At 47.9% G+C, this 16,558-nt stretch overlaps 1 protein-coding gene across 1 annotated transcript; it reads left to right on the top strand.

The window, feature by feature from the left end:
- The first annotated feature begins 820 nt into the window (after positions 1-820).
- Positions 821-7,678, top strand: PGLS (6-phosphogluconolactonase). The gene is made up of 5 exons (XM_086961333.1): positions 821-1,169; positions 3,932-4,039; positions 4,263-4,364; positions 5,632-5,772; positions 7,163-7,678. The coding sequence occupies exons 1-5, from the start codon at positions 900-902 to the stop codon at positions 7,298-7,300; spliced, it is 759 nt and encodes a 252-aa protein (XP_086817459.1). The 5' UTR covers positions 821-899; the 3' UTR covers positions 7,301-7,678.
- Positions 7,679-16,558: the final 8,880 nt, after the last annotated feature.

The following is a 16,558-nucleotide window of genomic DNA, read 5'->3' as shown; positions in this document are numbered from 1 at the left end:
CCATATATGTGTGTTAAATTAATGTACAGGTAAGGTAAACCCAGACCACACAATCGAGCACCAAAAAGCTGGAACATTTCAAAGAGAATGATCGCCCGTCGCTGTAGTGTGTGTGTTTTGGGGGCTCCACACAGTAGGCAGTCCATTACTAGTGACTGTGAATCAACATGCATTGGTACATTATTGACAGCAAATGACTTGCAGATTGTTTTGAATGGAGTTGGAAAGACTTTCATGATAGAAGCTAAAAACAGGATGCAGTTTGGAAATTGTGCATGTGAGAGCCCTTTTGGTGTACTACAGGTTTGTTTAAAATCTTCCTGAGCTATTGGTTGTAAACAAAAACAATATTTACAGAGACAATAGTGTAAAGATGTGTAAGTGTTTATACGTTTGCAGATGTATCACTGAAAGACTCATATATAAGATCATAGAAAAACAAAAACAGTGCTGACATGTCAAAGTCACACATAGTGAGTCCAAATCATGCTCTTGTTTTGCTGTCACTTGCTAGTCTTTCTTCATGGGCCATTTAGTTTCTCCTTTATGTTCTTTGGACCATTTCTTCATCCTTCCTACTTCTTGCAGTACATTTACTCCACTTTATATCCGATACTTGTCCTCGTTTCCAGTTCTCATTCTGCCTTGCTGTCAGACTGCAACACCTTTTCCCTGCTTCTTTTATTCTCCCGGTGCCCCACTTCCGTGTTGGCCTGTGCCACACTTCCCGTGCGATCCTTGCCCCTTTTCCGGCCTCTCCGCCTGCCACACTTCCTGTCCTTTTCTTGTCCTTACCTCATCCTCTTGTCCTACTTCCGGCCACACCTGCACCCAGCTTCCGGCCCCGCCCCTGCTCCCGCCCCGCTGCTGCCCGCCGCATCCCAGCCAGGAGTCCAGCCATGCCGGGCTCGGGGCGCGCGCAGGTGTCGGTCTACCCGTCGGGCCCGGAGCTGGGCGCCTCGCTGGCGGCGTTGGTGTGGCAGGAGGCGGGCCGGGGCTCGGGGCCAGGCGGGCGCTTCTCGCTCGGCCTCTCGGGGGGCAGCCTGGTGCAGATGCTGAGCCGCGAGCTGCCGCGGACCCCCCAGCCCTGCTCCCACTGGCTGCTGGCTTACTGCGACGAGCGACGGGTGCCCTTCGAGGACCCCGAGAGCACGCACGGGCAGTACCGGGTGAGCGGGCACTGCAGGGCAGGGGTGAGGGAACAAAGCACATGGGAAGCGAGGGATGCAGGGGGCAAGCTAGGACGAAAACAGGGCACACATGCTGAGGATGCAGTACAACAGGGGGGACCGGGTAAGGGGTACTCGCTTGCAATTCCGGACGAGAGGTGTTTGTTTATAAAAAAATCAAGTTTTCAGTTTGCTCTTACCAACTCTTTTTTTAGCATAAATGCAGGCTCAATTTACTTGCGGATGTGGGTGCATTTCGTTTACGAGGAACCTTAAGGTGCTCCCTTTAGACTGCATATATAATTCTGCACAGAAACGGTTCCAGTATGAGGGCAATCCATGTCAAGACCTGGTAATATAATAAGAATATCCCCTGCAAAAGTGAACAATAAATCAGTAGTCATTCGTTGCGAAGAAGTCTCCAAGACATTATTGAGGCTCGCTCGCGACACTGCGTTATGACATTGTTGGGTATCAGGGAATGATGGTCCTGGTCTGCCCTCCCATTTGACCTGTGGCTGTGAAGTCTCTTCCCTTTCGACCTCGAGCTAACCACATGCCCCTGCGAGTGGGAGGGTAGAATGGGTTAAGCACCGTTCTTTCTTGTATGTAGGCTCAGTTTGCACTTTTTCACTGCTATTCAAAATGTCGTTTCTGGCGAGATGAAGTTGTGCCGAGTTATAGCTATGGTGATGTCTGGTGGCTTAGTGGACTAATGCGTCCATTGTGTGGTCCTGTGTTCGACCCCATTGTCACAGGTTCAAATCCCAGCGAGTCCACTCAGCCTTTTATCCTTCTGAGGTAGATGAAATGAGCACCATTGAGATAGGCAACAACAAACATATATTCTTCGGCGCCAAGATACCCTTTGGCGAGCCTGCACTTTATAATTAAACGTTATTATGTATGACTTGGACAGAGCCTTCTGTCATCGACCTGTCGCAGGATGTTATTTGTGTCTCGCAGGATGATAGTGCCCTGTTTCTAGTAGAGCAGATCCTATTAGGGATGTTTGGTTGCACCAGCAGAAAGGATTCTATTTCAGGTTATTCTCCAGGGTCACTCCTCGCAGCAGATGATGTTTTGGGTTCTTTAGAGTGTAGTCTATTTTTGTATGTGCGTTTGTGTCGCTCTCAGGTGGGGTGTGTTCTGCTGTGGCCGCAAAACTGACTCCCTGGTGGTACTTTCTCGTGTGCTGATGAAACAGGTGTAGGCTAGGATGCTGTTGAGCTAGGTCTGCGGCGTGCTCTGGCTTGTCAGATACTTTTGCTTATGGACTGAGGTTCAGTATTGGCTGCATAACGTCATCTATCGTTGAATATTTAATTTCGGCGCTGCACTATTTCCGTACCGCTGTGGTTCCTTTTGATGCTGTAACCCCACAGATTGTAGTGGCTGCAAACCGTGATCTCACGTTGGCCATGCTACGATTTAACTGATGAAGTAAGCTCACATTGAACCATTGGGGTGTCTTGCTGTGCATTCAGACCTCACGTTAAACGCTCTCGTCAGGCCAAGTCTCTAGATATAAGCGGTTTTACTGACAAGAGTGCGCCTTTATGCTGGAAGTACGTTTTATACTTTGGTTATGTGAAACATATAGTTTTCATTTCAGAAGGAAGTAATCGCAGAGGAGGAAGCTTTTTACTTTAAATTAAGTGTGGTTGTAATTTAAGTGGTTTCTGTTACCTTAAATGACGCCCAGACCAGGTTGCAGCCCTCGTTGCTTGCATTTTTTTAGCATGAAAATGCTGCGGTATATAATGTGAACATTCAAATGATCATGCATGTTAATGCAGTAACACTTTTCCACTGTATCGGTTGTGCTCAGTGTTTTTAGGTATGGCTTAAGCTGTTCTCTTGCCTTATGTAATTAAAACAAAAGTCATCAAAAGTAACAAAGACTCGCATAGGTGGTGCTGTAGGTCAGATCTCTTCGTCCATGGGCCTGTTCGTGTCATCCACATGTTACTTCCTCCCACCACACTACACAGTATGACGCAACAGGGATATGCCACTTAAGCAATCGACTATGTTGCACAATGATTAACAGCTTTTTGCCCTGACCATGTGTGCCTGTCTGCCTTAAAAAAGAGCATTTCAGTGCCACAATAGGCGGAGCAATACTTAGCCAGTTCGTCGAGTCTTTATACTTTAAGTCATCCATATGTGTTTAAACTATGCTGTTGTTACTGTAACTCGAAACCAGCATTTGTTTTTTTTGTTATTAAGAATCACAATTGTCCATGATTTGCATTAAAATGCTTTCAGCGCCTTTTGTAAGCACACAACCTGTTAGGAAGCATCAGTACAGTTCTGTAAAATTTAAATGCAATGTTTTTATCGCAGGCATGTGGCTGCCACGTTTACACAGCACTATGTTTCTTTTAATTTTTATGTGACATTTGCTTACAATGTAAAAAAATAAAAATCTCCACATTGTCGTGGCCAGATTCATACACTTGGTCAATGCTTGCTTATATTTATTGTTTGTCAAAGTCTGATCTTGGGTTGGTCACAAACCTTACACTCGACTTCCGGGATTATCTAGTTGTGCCTACCCATCCGTGTTCTGTTGTCACTGCATCTTCTGTTACGGCTACACACTCATGCTTATTGGCTGTTGCCAATCGTGCCTTGGCGATTCCTGCTTTGGTCACGTGACAATACGTTGGCCTTTTTCTCTTACCTGTGTGTAGCATGTTGACAAATTAAATAATTCCAGTGAATGTATAGTTTTTGATTGTTGTTCATTTTTTCAGACTCATCTCCTGCCCAAGATCTCCATCCCTGAAAAGCAGGTGCTAACGATGAATCCCTCGCTGCCAGTAGAAGAGGCTGCCTCTGATTACAGCAAGAAGCTAAAAGAGGTATTAACAATCAGGTTACTGGGTGGTTGGGCTACCTCCTGCCGCCATGCCCTTTCTTACAACCAACCTCTCCAGAGCTCTGACGTTCTCAATTTGTTTCCCCATGTGTACTGCTTCTCTCATTGCACTTTAATTGGACAAGCAAGGTTTGGGCTGTGCTTTGAAACCAGCGCATGGCTCCCTCTCCCATCTAAGTTTCTCTCTTTGTGCTCTTGTTTTATAGGAGTTCCGTGGCCAAGAAATTCCTGTCTTTGATCTCCTAATTTTGGGTATGGGACCAGATGGACATACTGCCTCCCTTTTTCCAGATCACCCACTTTTACAGGTAGGAAGTACTGCCAATGTGATTTACCTAAAGGCGTCTTGTGGGCCTTTAAAATTGAATACAAAAGTTTGTCATCGAGAAGTATGTTCCAAGTTCATCAAATTACCCGGTAGGTCAACAGAATGTATTCTCTCAGTTCCGTGCAATCTGAGATCTTGACTGGCAGACACAGGAGTTACCTATATGAACCTTTAGAGGTGGTAACTGCTACAGGTCTGAGCTGAGTGAGCCGTCTCAAGCACAATATGCAATCACATGCCCTGACAATGAGTTGTAGTTCACCTCAGATCCTCACTGTGATAGCGTCCAGGTTTCTGCAGATATTCACAGATCCTATCCGCCTCTGCAAGTGGACAGAGACCTTGAGGCAGAACCCTGGATCTTCCACAGTGGGTTGTCCGTGTGTCTGAAAATAGAGAAAGGTCCTCGCGGAGTGAGCAGCTAGTGTGGCTGTAGCTAGCCGCATATCCCTGTTAGCACCCAGTTCCATTGGCGGTTACAAGTTCTCATAGAGTGAGCTGTCGGTGCCTCCTAAGATAAATGGCTCTTTCTGATCCTTTTAAAGTAAACAAACGGTATTCATAAGTATTCATACTATATACTGTGTATACTCTGACTTTGCATGTCTTGGTGTAACACTATAGATGGCAAATTGTCGCCACTTCCCTCGTGCTCCCGAGACATGAACATAATGCAGCCTTTCATTCTGTTTGTCTGCCATCTCCACATGCCCAATTTTTTTGACATTTGAAAGTTTGTTTCCATTAGTGATCTTCACTAACCACTTGGCATGTGTGAACTTTAAGACACTCTAGTATTCTTCTGTAACAAGTGTTTGACAATCAGCAACATTTTTTTTTTTTGTCTTGCCCAAATTAAATTGTAAAGAGTGTTGTATGGAGCATGTAGATTAGGGGTTTCCATAAAAGGTCCATGAGAGCCGCATCATGTCGGGGTTTCTCTGTAACCACTGCGTAAGTGACTTCCATAACTTCATAGTAGGTACATTTCTCTTGAATGCCTATCATGTAAATGAAACCTAGATCCCCCCTTCATTGGCATTAAAGGAACACCTGCTGTGGAAACTTTACATACTTTCTAAATGTGGACAGAACATGACCACAAAATCGGCATCCTGTCTGGCCAACTTTTAAAGAACCAGTGCATTACAGAAGCTCCCAGCATTTCTCAGTTGTCCTGTCAACCACTAGATCACTGATGTGCTGACATTGAGCAGGCTCTCAAACCTAATTTTTCAATTCCACAGGAGACACAGAAAATAGTTGCTGCTATCAGTGATTCACCAAAGCCACCTCCGGAGCGGATAACAATGACTTTACCAGTTCTCAATGCAGCACATACTGTGGTATTCGTGGCAGTCGGCGAGAGCAAAGCCTCCATTGTCAAGGTAGTGTTTCTTGCTAATGCTTTTGAAAAGAGCGTTTTACACTTGTTTACCTTTGATAAAGATGAATCTTGCCCATCGATAGCTACCTGTTAATGTACTACCTCCCCATCACTCTGTACCCTTTGTCTGCCATGCTATCTTTGAATTCGCAACCCCCCTCCTCCTGCCATCTTTGTTGTTCTCCCTCCCTCCACTTTGTTTCACCTAATGCCCCCTTTCTTCTACCCCACTCCACACCCCTTTGTTGCCACCTGCATACCTCTTTGGGTCACCCACTGCGCCTGCTCTTTGGTGGCACTGCCTGTCGCCTTTGTTCCCCTGTCCCCTCTGTTAACCCTGCCTCCTTTGTCAGCCCCTTCAGCGCCTTCCCTGTGGATGTCACCCCACCTGCATGTCTAGGCCCTCTGCCCCCCGACCTGTCCCCTGTGTCTGCCCAACGCACCTTCCCCCCCGTCATCCCCAGCTCCTGCCCCTCCATTTGCCCTCTGCTGCTGCCCCTTTTGTCAACAATGTTGTTTATACCACTCCTACTTTATTTGCCCCATGGTGTTTTCCTTTTTCTGCCTCTCTATTCTTTTCCTATGTTTATCTTCTTTTTCCCGCTCCTGTATCCTCTTGTTCTTTCCCGCTCTTCTGCCCCTTTGCTCTTTCCCGCTCTTCTACGCCCTTGTTCTTTCTCGATTCTATCCCTTTTTCCTCCCTTATGTACCTTCTTTTTTCTTCTCCCTCCAGTTCCAGAAGTTCTTTCCCACTCCCTTGCCCCCACATTGTTCCTCCTCTTCCCAATTGTTCTTTCTTCCTTCTTAACCCTCGTTATTTCCTTTTCAGCTGATATTTCATGCTACCAGCCATGTTCAGCTGTTGGTATTTACGTTTCTTATACTAGTTCTGGCTTTTATATTTCTCTCCGATTCTGCCTTATGCTCTTCAATCAACCACTGATGGCTCTGAGCCCCTCCGTCCTCTAGTCTGTCCTCCTCACTTCCTGCTTGTGACGCCATACCTTGGTGTCATCTTTTGTTGTCTTACCACCCCTGCTTTGTTTTCCTTCTTTGCCGCTCATTGTCTGTACCTATTTGCCTCATTGGCACTATTTACACCCCATTCCCAATCTCCTATGGCGTTGTTGCAAATCTAACCCCCATCCACCACCATTTCCCCTGGTGCTGTCTTCCCCTGACTCCTGTTGGTCTCGCGTCTCTCCTCCGGCCCTGCTTGCTTTCTTCTTCTTTCTTGCCCCTCTTTCTGCTGTGCTATTCATGAGTCCCTATTCCCTGCCTCGCTTTGCTCATTTACACAAGTCCTACCTCTGTGTCTTGTACCTGCTCATACATTTGATCCGTATGCAATCCACCACGTTCTAACTTAACAACTGTATTTTGTTGGGCAGCGAATCCTAGAGACAGAGGAAGAGAACCCTTTGCCAGCGGCACGAGTCCGGCCAGAGCATGGGAAGCTGTTCTGGTTCCTGGACGAAGCTGCTGCCAAGGAGCTGACTGGGCCAGTGGAGAAGCACTCAGTCCTGTAGAACCAGTGATTGCATCCAGCAGGGGATGGGCAAACCAGAAGCACTTCCTGCCGAACCGGCGCACCACTTGCTGCGGAACGTATCGGATCCAGGGGACCAGAGCAGCAGGCCCACGAGCGGCACTAACCTAGCACTTGTCATTCCGATGTTTGTATGTGTGTATTTTTTACGGATCAGAGGGTAGCACTTTGTGGGGTCACTTTCTGTGTGTGATGCGTAGGATCAGGTGGAGGGAGGGTGGTTGTGTGATTAGGCGCATAGTCCTTCTCCGGCTCAGTAGTAACGAGGGAGGCTGCTGGGAAGGTCTGCAGCCATTTTGTGTGTAACTGTTACCGTGATGTAAAGTGAACGCCAAAAATAAAGTGCACATAGAACGTCTGATTTTTTTCTTTGGGTTTTTTTTTTTGCTCTTCCGATCATTGAGCTTAATGAGTCGCTTGTATGCACTACCACACATCACCTGACATGTTGTCCTCCTCCGCGTCTCTGAATATTAGTTTCTTCTGTTGCCCTTATTCCTCTTGGACTCGAGAAGGATCTTAGTGCCTCTGCATTTGGGGTGTTCACTGTTTGCTTTACTGTTTTTTTTCTTTTCTACATCACAAGTTTATTTTCACTGCAATCTGCCCAAAGCTTACTGGAAAATGTAGAGAGAATTTCTCTTGGCTAGGTATCCTTCATGCAATAATCACACGCCATACCACCATTTAGCGTAAAAGTCCATTTATTTGGACAGCATTGCAAAAGCAGCTAATAAGCCATAACACAACATTTAGAAAACATCAAAACCTCTTTAATACTTTATTCCCTTCTTCTCCAAAGACTTCTGACATCTCACCAAACTTTCACCCCAATGCCCCATACCATGCTTTATTCTTTCCCTTTCACTCTCAGAACTCCTTCCATCCCCCAGTCTCCTTCACTTTCACTCCTCCAATGAAAGCTCTGTGACTTGTAAGAAGAATGCTGTGCACCGTCTCTTACTCATTGACCTCCTTCCATTCCCCAATCTCTCCTTCACTTCCACTACCAAATAAACTCCAGTGAAAAGCTTTTGACCTGGACGAAGAATCCTGCACACCCCACCCCCAAACAGGGTGTATGTCATCTTGCGACTCCCTCGCCAAAAGACCGTCGCCATGGAAAACCCTGTAGGACATTTTACTGCCTCCCCCACTCCCCTTAAAAAGACCCTGCTATTCCTCTTTTATGCCCCATGGGCTATCACCTTGATGTCTCTAGCCGTGCAAAACACAGCAAAACCACTATTGAGCTTCCTCCGTGCCTTGTCAGTTGCTGCATGTTTCATTGCCCCCTCCATTGTCTATGTGGCACCCACCATTGTATTTGTGGCACAAACTCTGTCCAAACCAAACATGACCCAGACAAGTTTTTTGATCGCCTCCCAAGTCCTGCTTTATGTGCAGCTGCAGTGTCAACCCAGACAGCTGGACGAAATTACTCTCTCCCAGGAACCATATCTGGGCAACCAATTTGCAGGACCAGCTTCACCTACCATAGCAAAAATTACCCAAGCTCCTCCACCCCCCCCCCCCCCCCCCCCCCTATTGCTCTGACCATAGCACCTCTTGCTTGTAGATGGACAGTACCGGACTTCGTCCATAAATATACTGCTCTATTTACTCTGCTGCCCAGTATATTAAAGTGTCCAACTATCCAGGTCCCCAGATTGTTCCCGGGACCGCTGATGCATCCTACTGTAAAAAAGAAGGAATTAGCGTTGACCACACCCCAAGCAGAGCCCCCTTCATTTACGCACATATCGACCACAACATCGCTACCGTCACCTGCCTATTTGTCATATTGGTCTCCAATCCCACCCCAAACATGGCGCTCAGTCTGCCCCAATCCTAATGGGCATTTGTCCCGAAAGTGGCTGGATTCCTCCATAGCTTCCGCAATATAATGTGCAACACTACCAGTAACTGAAAAGCAGTAATCCTGCCTCCTCTTTAATGGCAAAGTATAGCCTACGGAGTGGGGTAGGTGACTCTACCGACTTCCTCAGCGGAGGAGACACCATGTTCCAGGTGTCTTGATATTCTTCCGAACAACTGAGTAAAGTGATACTCTCACTACAAATAGGTCACTTCATGACACTGCGAGAAACGTGTACTCGCAGTGTGAACATGTGGTAGGTAGAACTCCTCACCACCACTCTGTGTAGATAGATTCACTTACTAGGTCCTGAAGAATTGCCAAGGATCAACTGACCAGCAGGCATGAAACATGTTGAGCATAGCTTAACTAAACCATTACGTCAGAAAGCTGCCACGCTTCTTTTTAGTTAGGTGGATAGCCAGCCTGAATAAAAGTCTTATTTGGACTATCGTACCTATTTTAGCCACCTTTTCATCACATCGACACTTTTTAGGACCCTAACACCCACTGCACCGTACAGTGAGGAACAAGAGATCTCCGCCAAAGAGCCCCTTTATGGGCGCCCGTCGGGTATTGTAGTGCCGACCCGACTAGGAGCAGGTCCATCTGAATCAGGACACCTAGCTGGCTGGGTATGTGAGGACCCTAGTTTTGACAGGGAGGATTCTCTTGCTTCCTAAACCACCCACTTTACACTCTCAAACAGGGTTTCCCTGAATTGTCTGCCTTATTGGCTCTAAAAATAGAGGAACTGCTTATCTGTAGATAGTAAAGTATAACCTCTGTTTATTGTGATATCACGTTGTCACATGTTTTAGAGCCACTCACTGTAAAATATCTGCACTTGATTCACAGTGCGCCGTTCACGCTGTTCACTCCTTCACTTGCATCGCCACCCTCACTTTGTACACTTCTATGCACCAAGTATTATATGGTTGTCACTAATTCAGTCGATGCAGTGCTGCTTCTAACTGTATAAACGTCCGACCATGAAATTAATGTCATAACATAAAGATGATTAACTATCTTTTTTCATACTGAGTACTCTCCTTCTTTCCTTAAGAGTAATGCTATATGCATGCATAATTGTCTACATATCCTTACCTATCAGGACATTGTTTACACCCAGCACATGTTTAGCCCTGAAAACAATGTTCACACGCAAACGAACCAGCATTAACTGCCTTGACAATCCAAAAACTCAAATCTCCCTCTCTGTCCACCAAGTTAACCACCGTACTATTTGCCTATTCCCTATGCCACACTGTTGGAGCCCCCAGTAACCGGAAAAATTCCAGAGGCGATGCTCCACCCCTGCTACTTCTCCACACACAACCTTTCATCCTAAACCAGTCCAAAACAATGTGCCCCTGCCACATCCGAAAAAAATCTGTGCCTGACAAACTGAGTTCTCCTCCAGAAACATCATAGACACTCCATTGAATTCCTTCAAAATAGTCTCCCAGATACAATGATCAGCCCTCACTGCCAAAGAAATCTGTGATGTGGCAACACAGCGCCTGACATCACCAACTCAATCCTCCGTTCACTGATCACCTCAGCCAAGAATGGTTGAATCTCCTGCGCCTTTGAGTGAGGCTATCGTGCCACCAACAGGTCTGTGTCCAGCTCTGTACCCAAAAATGTCAAAACTTCACTGGAGCCTTCCGTTTTTCTGGAGGCTGCGGAACTCCCAGGTTCCCTTCCAACATCTCAAATTGTCTCCGAGCCCTGACTCAATAACCTGAATCCTTCCTGCCCACAAACAAAAAGTCACCCAAATAATGGGACATCTCCCAATGCCCACTCTTGCAAGTGAAAACCCACTGCAAAAATGTTCTTAAAGCCTCAAACAGTGCACACAGAATGGCACACCCCATGGGCAATACCCTGTCCACGTAAATGGCACTTTCAAATGACATGCCTAACAATAGAAAATCCTCTGGGTGTATAGGCAACAGCCGTAAAGCGAACTTGGTGTCACATTTTACTAGCCCAACCCACACTGGCTCACCAAACAAATTGTGTCCGCCACTGGTGCATATACCACTTTAGTATCTTACCCTGCTATGAAATCAGTGACTGAAACTCCTTTGAGGCCAAGGCTAGTGGTGTATCATTCTGAACTCCCCATTTCCCTTCTTTGGTACCACCTCAAGCAGAGATATAATCAAATCTGACAGCTGCCGATCAAAAATTGGCTTGCAATCCTCCCTTCAATTCTTTCTTTAATTTTCCTGCCACCACTTAAGGGGCTTTTTGTGCTATTTGTACATTGTCCGCCCACCTATGTCCTCTAGGGCCCTGGTAACCCACATGAAAACCCTCCTTTAAGCCCCTTTCCAATTTCAAGGCCTCCTCCCTGTCTGGGTAGACCGCAAGCCTTGGGATTAGTACCTCCACCTTAATGGGCACAGGAGCCCTTTGGCACAGGTGGACCCTGTTGTTCTTGCGCCACCATTGTTTGTTGTGCGGGACTGGCAAGTGTTAAACACTGCGTAAGGGGGTGCTCCCCCTCCGCCCCACATCTTGAACATTTGTTCTTAAACTTATCTGGCTGGCAGCAACAAAAACCTTTATTGAAGGCCCAACATTGGGTCTTGTTGGTTTTGGCACATAACCTGCCTCTTGTTGAGCAGGTCGGGATGAAAGGGCTGGTATGTAATCGGAAGGCTGCTTGATATATGCGTAGAGGCCTTGGATTGTGTAGACAACATCCACAATTCAGAATCAGCTTACATAGCATAGCCCCCAAAGGGCATCTGCACCTACCTAATGATATCCATTTACTTGAAAAATGCAAGGGCCCTGTCAGTGTATTTTTCACAATACATACTGGCATACATTAAGAACGCTGACGTGCAATTTTCCATATTGATGTGCACCCTAGGTGTCCTTCTTTAGCCTGTATATCTGTGTAACAACTTGAACACATCTGTATACTCATGCTTCCAAATCCTGTTCTTAGTCTTATCAGAAATGTGACCCCAGGGGCAATTGCAGACCTATGGACGCCTTTTCTTCTACATCACATCCTCCTTGTTCTCTTCATCCCCTTTGTATCCTCAGTCCCTTTTGTGCCCTCTCTAAACCCCTTCCTTGACCTTGTCACTATCTTCCCCTTGACGTCCATACTTTCAGTGAATTCTTTGCCTTCACCCCTGCTCTTTCAATGACTCCATCCTCGACACTCACCGACTTGCAAGCTTTTGCCCAGACTCCTTTACTTTCCATACTTGCCACCAATCTCCTTTACATGAAGGTCCTTTGCCAACGTCCCTTCTATCCTTGTGAAGTCTGCCTGAGCCATTTTTCCAGCAATATTGCCCTTGACCGCACTTGACCTCTGAAAGACACCAACTGCATTTTCTGTTGCCTCACTCTTCCCTTCGTTTGCATCCCCGACACCTCTACATCGTCTTGATCACGCAGCTCACCTTCTTTCCACTCATCGCTGCCTTCATCATAGTCCAACGTCCACATATCCTTTCCTGCACCCTCCTCACAGAATGCTTGACACACTACTCCGCCACTCTTTCTCGCAGGCATGCCTCTCCAACATTAGCTGGCGCTCTTGTCTTGTACCACACGACCGAGCCCTCGGCGTAAAGCGGTCCACCACAGGTGCCCCACCTTATCAGGCTAACGTACAGGGGGCGTCATGCGCCCCGTCGGCATCGCCAACTGCTTGCAAGCCTCACCTGCTGCCAATGTCGTGCTGTCACCTGTCGAGCTACACCACCCCGTGGGGGGGGTCCCCTCGCACAACCGGGCCTTCGAGCCGCAGCAGCTCTCGGTTCCTTGCACCAATTTATTGCCCTTCAGGCACCCATAGCCATCTACGTCACGCTGTAGCCTGGTTCCATCGCCTTTGTGGTTTGTGCCTCACCCAAATGTTGGCTCTGGCCAAGTGCAGCCTCTCTGGCTCTACACTTGCGATCCCACCTGGCTTCGGTCATTGTTCCTGTATGCTGGCCTGCAAATCCACACCCGCCACCTGGACAAGGTCGCTGGGCCCAACCCACCTGGCCCCTGCTGCACCAAACCACTATCAGCCTAGGCCTGCACACTCCCACACCCCCACCCATTCCTATTTGTATCTACATCGTCCACCTCCCCATCTTAGTTTTCTTAAGGGCTAGGCCGATTGCCGCATTGCTCTCTGCCCCAGGGGCCAGACTAGCTGCCAGGCGTAGAGGCATATCATACCCCTCCCTCCCCCAAGGTCCCAGCCCACTTATGTTTGGGTGCTCGTGTGTACAGGAACTCCCCCTGGCCTCCGCTACCTCTGTAAGTACCTGTCCTGCCGCCTCATCCTGGGCAAGTAGAGTGGGGAGGCTCTTCGCCTCCCCGGGGTCCTCCATCTTGCCGCGTGGCGCATCTCTCCCGGATGTATGACGTTACAACGCATACCATTACAACTACCTACCATTACAACGCGACCATTACAACGCATACCATTACAACGCATAGCGCTTAGAGGTGCTGGATAGTGGTAAGTATAATTTACTATTCCAACTCCAGTCCCCGTGGACACTAGGGAAGGTGTTGGATAGTAAATTAAACTTATTCCCTATCCTAGAGCACCCCCCAGCGCAATGCGTTGTAATGGTATGCGTTGTAAAAGTTGCGTTGTAATGGTAGGTAGTTGTAAAAGTTGCGTTGTAACAGGTGTATACCATCTCTCCCGCCCCACCTTGGCTTTTTCCTTCCCCCGTGGGTAAAACACGCGATAGCAGCTGTCCGACACACAGCACGGTTCTAACCTACGCAGGTGTGGTCCAAGATACTAGGGCTGAGCAGTCCCCGCCCTGCCGCGCCCAGTGCGCCGTGCGGCCCTTACTGCATCGTTCTGGGCTTCAGCGTTCAATCTCCTGGCCTGTTTCTTCCTTCCAAATTGTCCCCCACCCCAGTGGTGCTTAGGGGACAGGAAGAGGCTGGAACCACCTCTTCAGACTCCTTTATAACTGCTCTTCCACCGGGCCCATCCCCCTAAATCTACCTATCCCCTGCCCGGCCCTGTTTTAGCACAAATTAACCTGGGGAAGACTAGTCTGCGACTGTCACTTCCCCCGGGGCTCTTCATTGGAGAGGTTTACTGTGCAGAATGGCATTGAGTTGAAGAAAACTTTTCTGCGAAGTACATCTTATGTTGAGCGACTTTTGTATTTTGTAAGCATAGATATGTTGACGACAAATTGTAAAAATAGTAATTTTTCTGGTGTACTTGGTAAGTTGTTGTGAGGGTCCTATAGATATTCGCATGGGCTTCATATCACAAACCTCCACAGTTTACCTGGGATATTCGTCAGGGTTTCAAGAAGGTGCAGCCTTCATCAGCACATGCAGAGGGACCTTTGTACGCTACTAGTATTTAACAGACAAACTTTGAATGTACGTGTGTTATGTGAGAGGTTATTTCAGTGCGTGTAGAGCTGCAGAGATGGGTGTCTGGCGTTTATGTACCTCTGGAGAAAGGCATTCATCCGTTACTAATCGGTGTGTGTATAGGGGTAAACATGGTTGATTGTTGCATACACCTGTGTAAAGTGGCAGATGGGGGTGATTGATGGGAGTTCTTGTGGGGTGCTCTATATTACAGCAGTTAGTCTCTGAAGGTGATGATTGGTGCCCGTGGAGAGTCACAGGTTGTGTGTAAAGCTGCACATATGGGTGCCCGTGGTGGCGCAGATGTTGGTAACTGTGTGTGCAGCTTTAGATGTTGGTGAATGCGGATAGTCAAATATTGGGTATTGGTCCTGCATCTTTATTACTGGTGTCTAAATCGCTGGCTCTTGGGTGGCTTGGATGGGTCTTGGGCTAGTGTGTCTCCATATGTTTGAGCTGCACAGCATCCTACGGTTGTTTAGAAGGGTTTCAGCATCGTCTTCAGGTCTGGTGCTATTTTATGGGTTATGAATGCAGAATATGGTGCTGGAACATTTTGAAGGTCAGTTTCCAAACGCCAGAAGTGTGTGCGGTTCGATGTTGCTTAACATCCCGTACAATGCAGGTGAAGCGTTCTTCTTCTATATGACATCAGGGAGTTGAACCTAAGAGCGAATGCTCAGCGTTGGCTGCCCTTTCGACATGCTGGAATGGCTGGACACCCGCCAAGGTTTTACAGAAGGCCTCATCTTTTTGGTGTTTGGACTCCGCAACATGGAGACATGAATTCTAATCCGGCATTTCTGCATGACCCAACTACGGAGTCCTGACTAGGCCAATACCAGTCTGGGGTTGCCATCTGGAGGGAGGTTGGAGTGGCATGTGGGTGAAAAACGAAGCACCGGCATGAGTCCCCAAGCAATCAGCAGTGGCTGAGATTAATGCAGTCCTTCCTTCACTTTGTTTGTTCGACGTTGGTTTAGTTGTCTGGAAATGTATAGAAGACCTCAGGATTTATTGGTTAGCCTGCCTCTTTGCTGTCCCAGTTCACTTATTTGCCTACTGTGTTAGTGGCACCTTTTTCAACTACAGCAGGATCTTCGAGGCCACCGATTGGTCACCAGTATTAAACTAAATATAGCAAAAAAAGGTTTGAGGTCTGTTTCAATGTGTAAAGGCTTTAAGAGGAACCGAGAGCAAGGCCAGGTGCAGAGCTGGGGAACAGTGCCCTAAAGCTTGCATCTGATGGTTCTTTTCGCATGCTTTGTTTTGTCACATTCAGACCCGTCCATGTGGTACCAACGCGCATCCTCCCATGGAGAAAGAGCTGCTGTCCTGCGTCTACCAGAAAGACTGCAGTGGGGGCAACCAGCATTGGTGCCCAATATCACCCGTACCCCACCACATCCCCCCAATGTGGTAAGGGGCAAAAATGTTGGGGGTTTTGGGGAACTTTAATGGACTTCTGAGGCGAGGGGCAAGGTAAAGTGGTCTGTTTACTAGGGGCGTCTAGTGAGCGTCTTTTCCATCCATGGCGTCCCTTGGGTGACTGTGGTGCCCGTCCGGGAGGGTATCCCCGGGAATGTGGAGACGCAGGGTGGACTCGCAGCGATGACCTTGAACTGTGGAGGGTTCTTCTAAGGCTGACAGAGACGGGGGGAGGAGGACGGCCCGAAGGACAGGGCAGATCCAGATATGCTTTAGTGACGCACATTGAGGCAAGGAGTCCTTGTCTGTGGGGGTGAGCCCTGGGCGAGCACCGGCCGTGGGGTAGGACCCTGGCTGTGGGTCAGTGGGGTTCCCCCTCGTCGTGCTGTGCCAGCCGCCTCAAGCCTCCGTGATCTAGGAGTGGGCACGCAGGCACGCTAAGCTGGTGTTGTGCACACTGCAGCTGGCCCCTCCTAGGCTGTTTTCTGCTCCGCGTGGGGGCCAGAGAGTCTCTTTTGAATATTCATAGCTCCCCAGCAG

The sequence above is a fragment of the Lissotriton vulgaris genome, chromosome 1_1 (genome assembly GCF_964263255.1).
Source record: "Lissotriton vulgaris chromosome 1_1, aLisVul1.2, whole genome shotgun sequence".
Taxonomy (NCBI): domain Eukaryota; kingdom Metazoa; phylum Chordata; class Amphibia; order Caudata; family Salamandridae; genus Lissotriton; species Lissotriton vulgaris.
This window is presented reverse-complemented; position numbering and strand designations above follow the sequence as displayed.

Coding starts and splice junctions, on each gene's coding strand:
- PGLS (XM_086961333.1), top strand. CDS start 900: ATGCCGGGCTCGGGGCGCGCGCAGGTGTCGGTCTACCCGTCGGGCCCG. Junction 4,365..5,631: donor CAGATCACCCACTTTTACAG/GTAGGAAGTACT, acceptor TCAATTCCACAG/GAGACACAGAAAATAGTTGC. Junction 5,773..7,162: donor GCAAAGCCTCCATTGTCAAG/GTAGTGTTTCTT, acceptor TTTGTTGGGCAG/CGAATCCTAGAGACAGAGGA.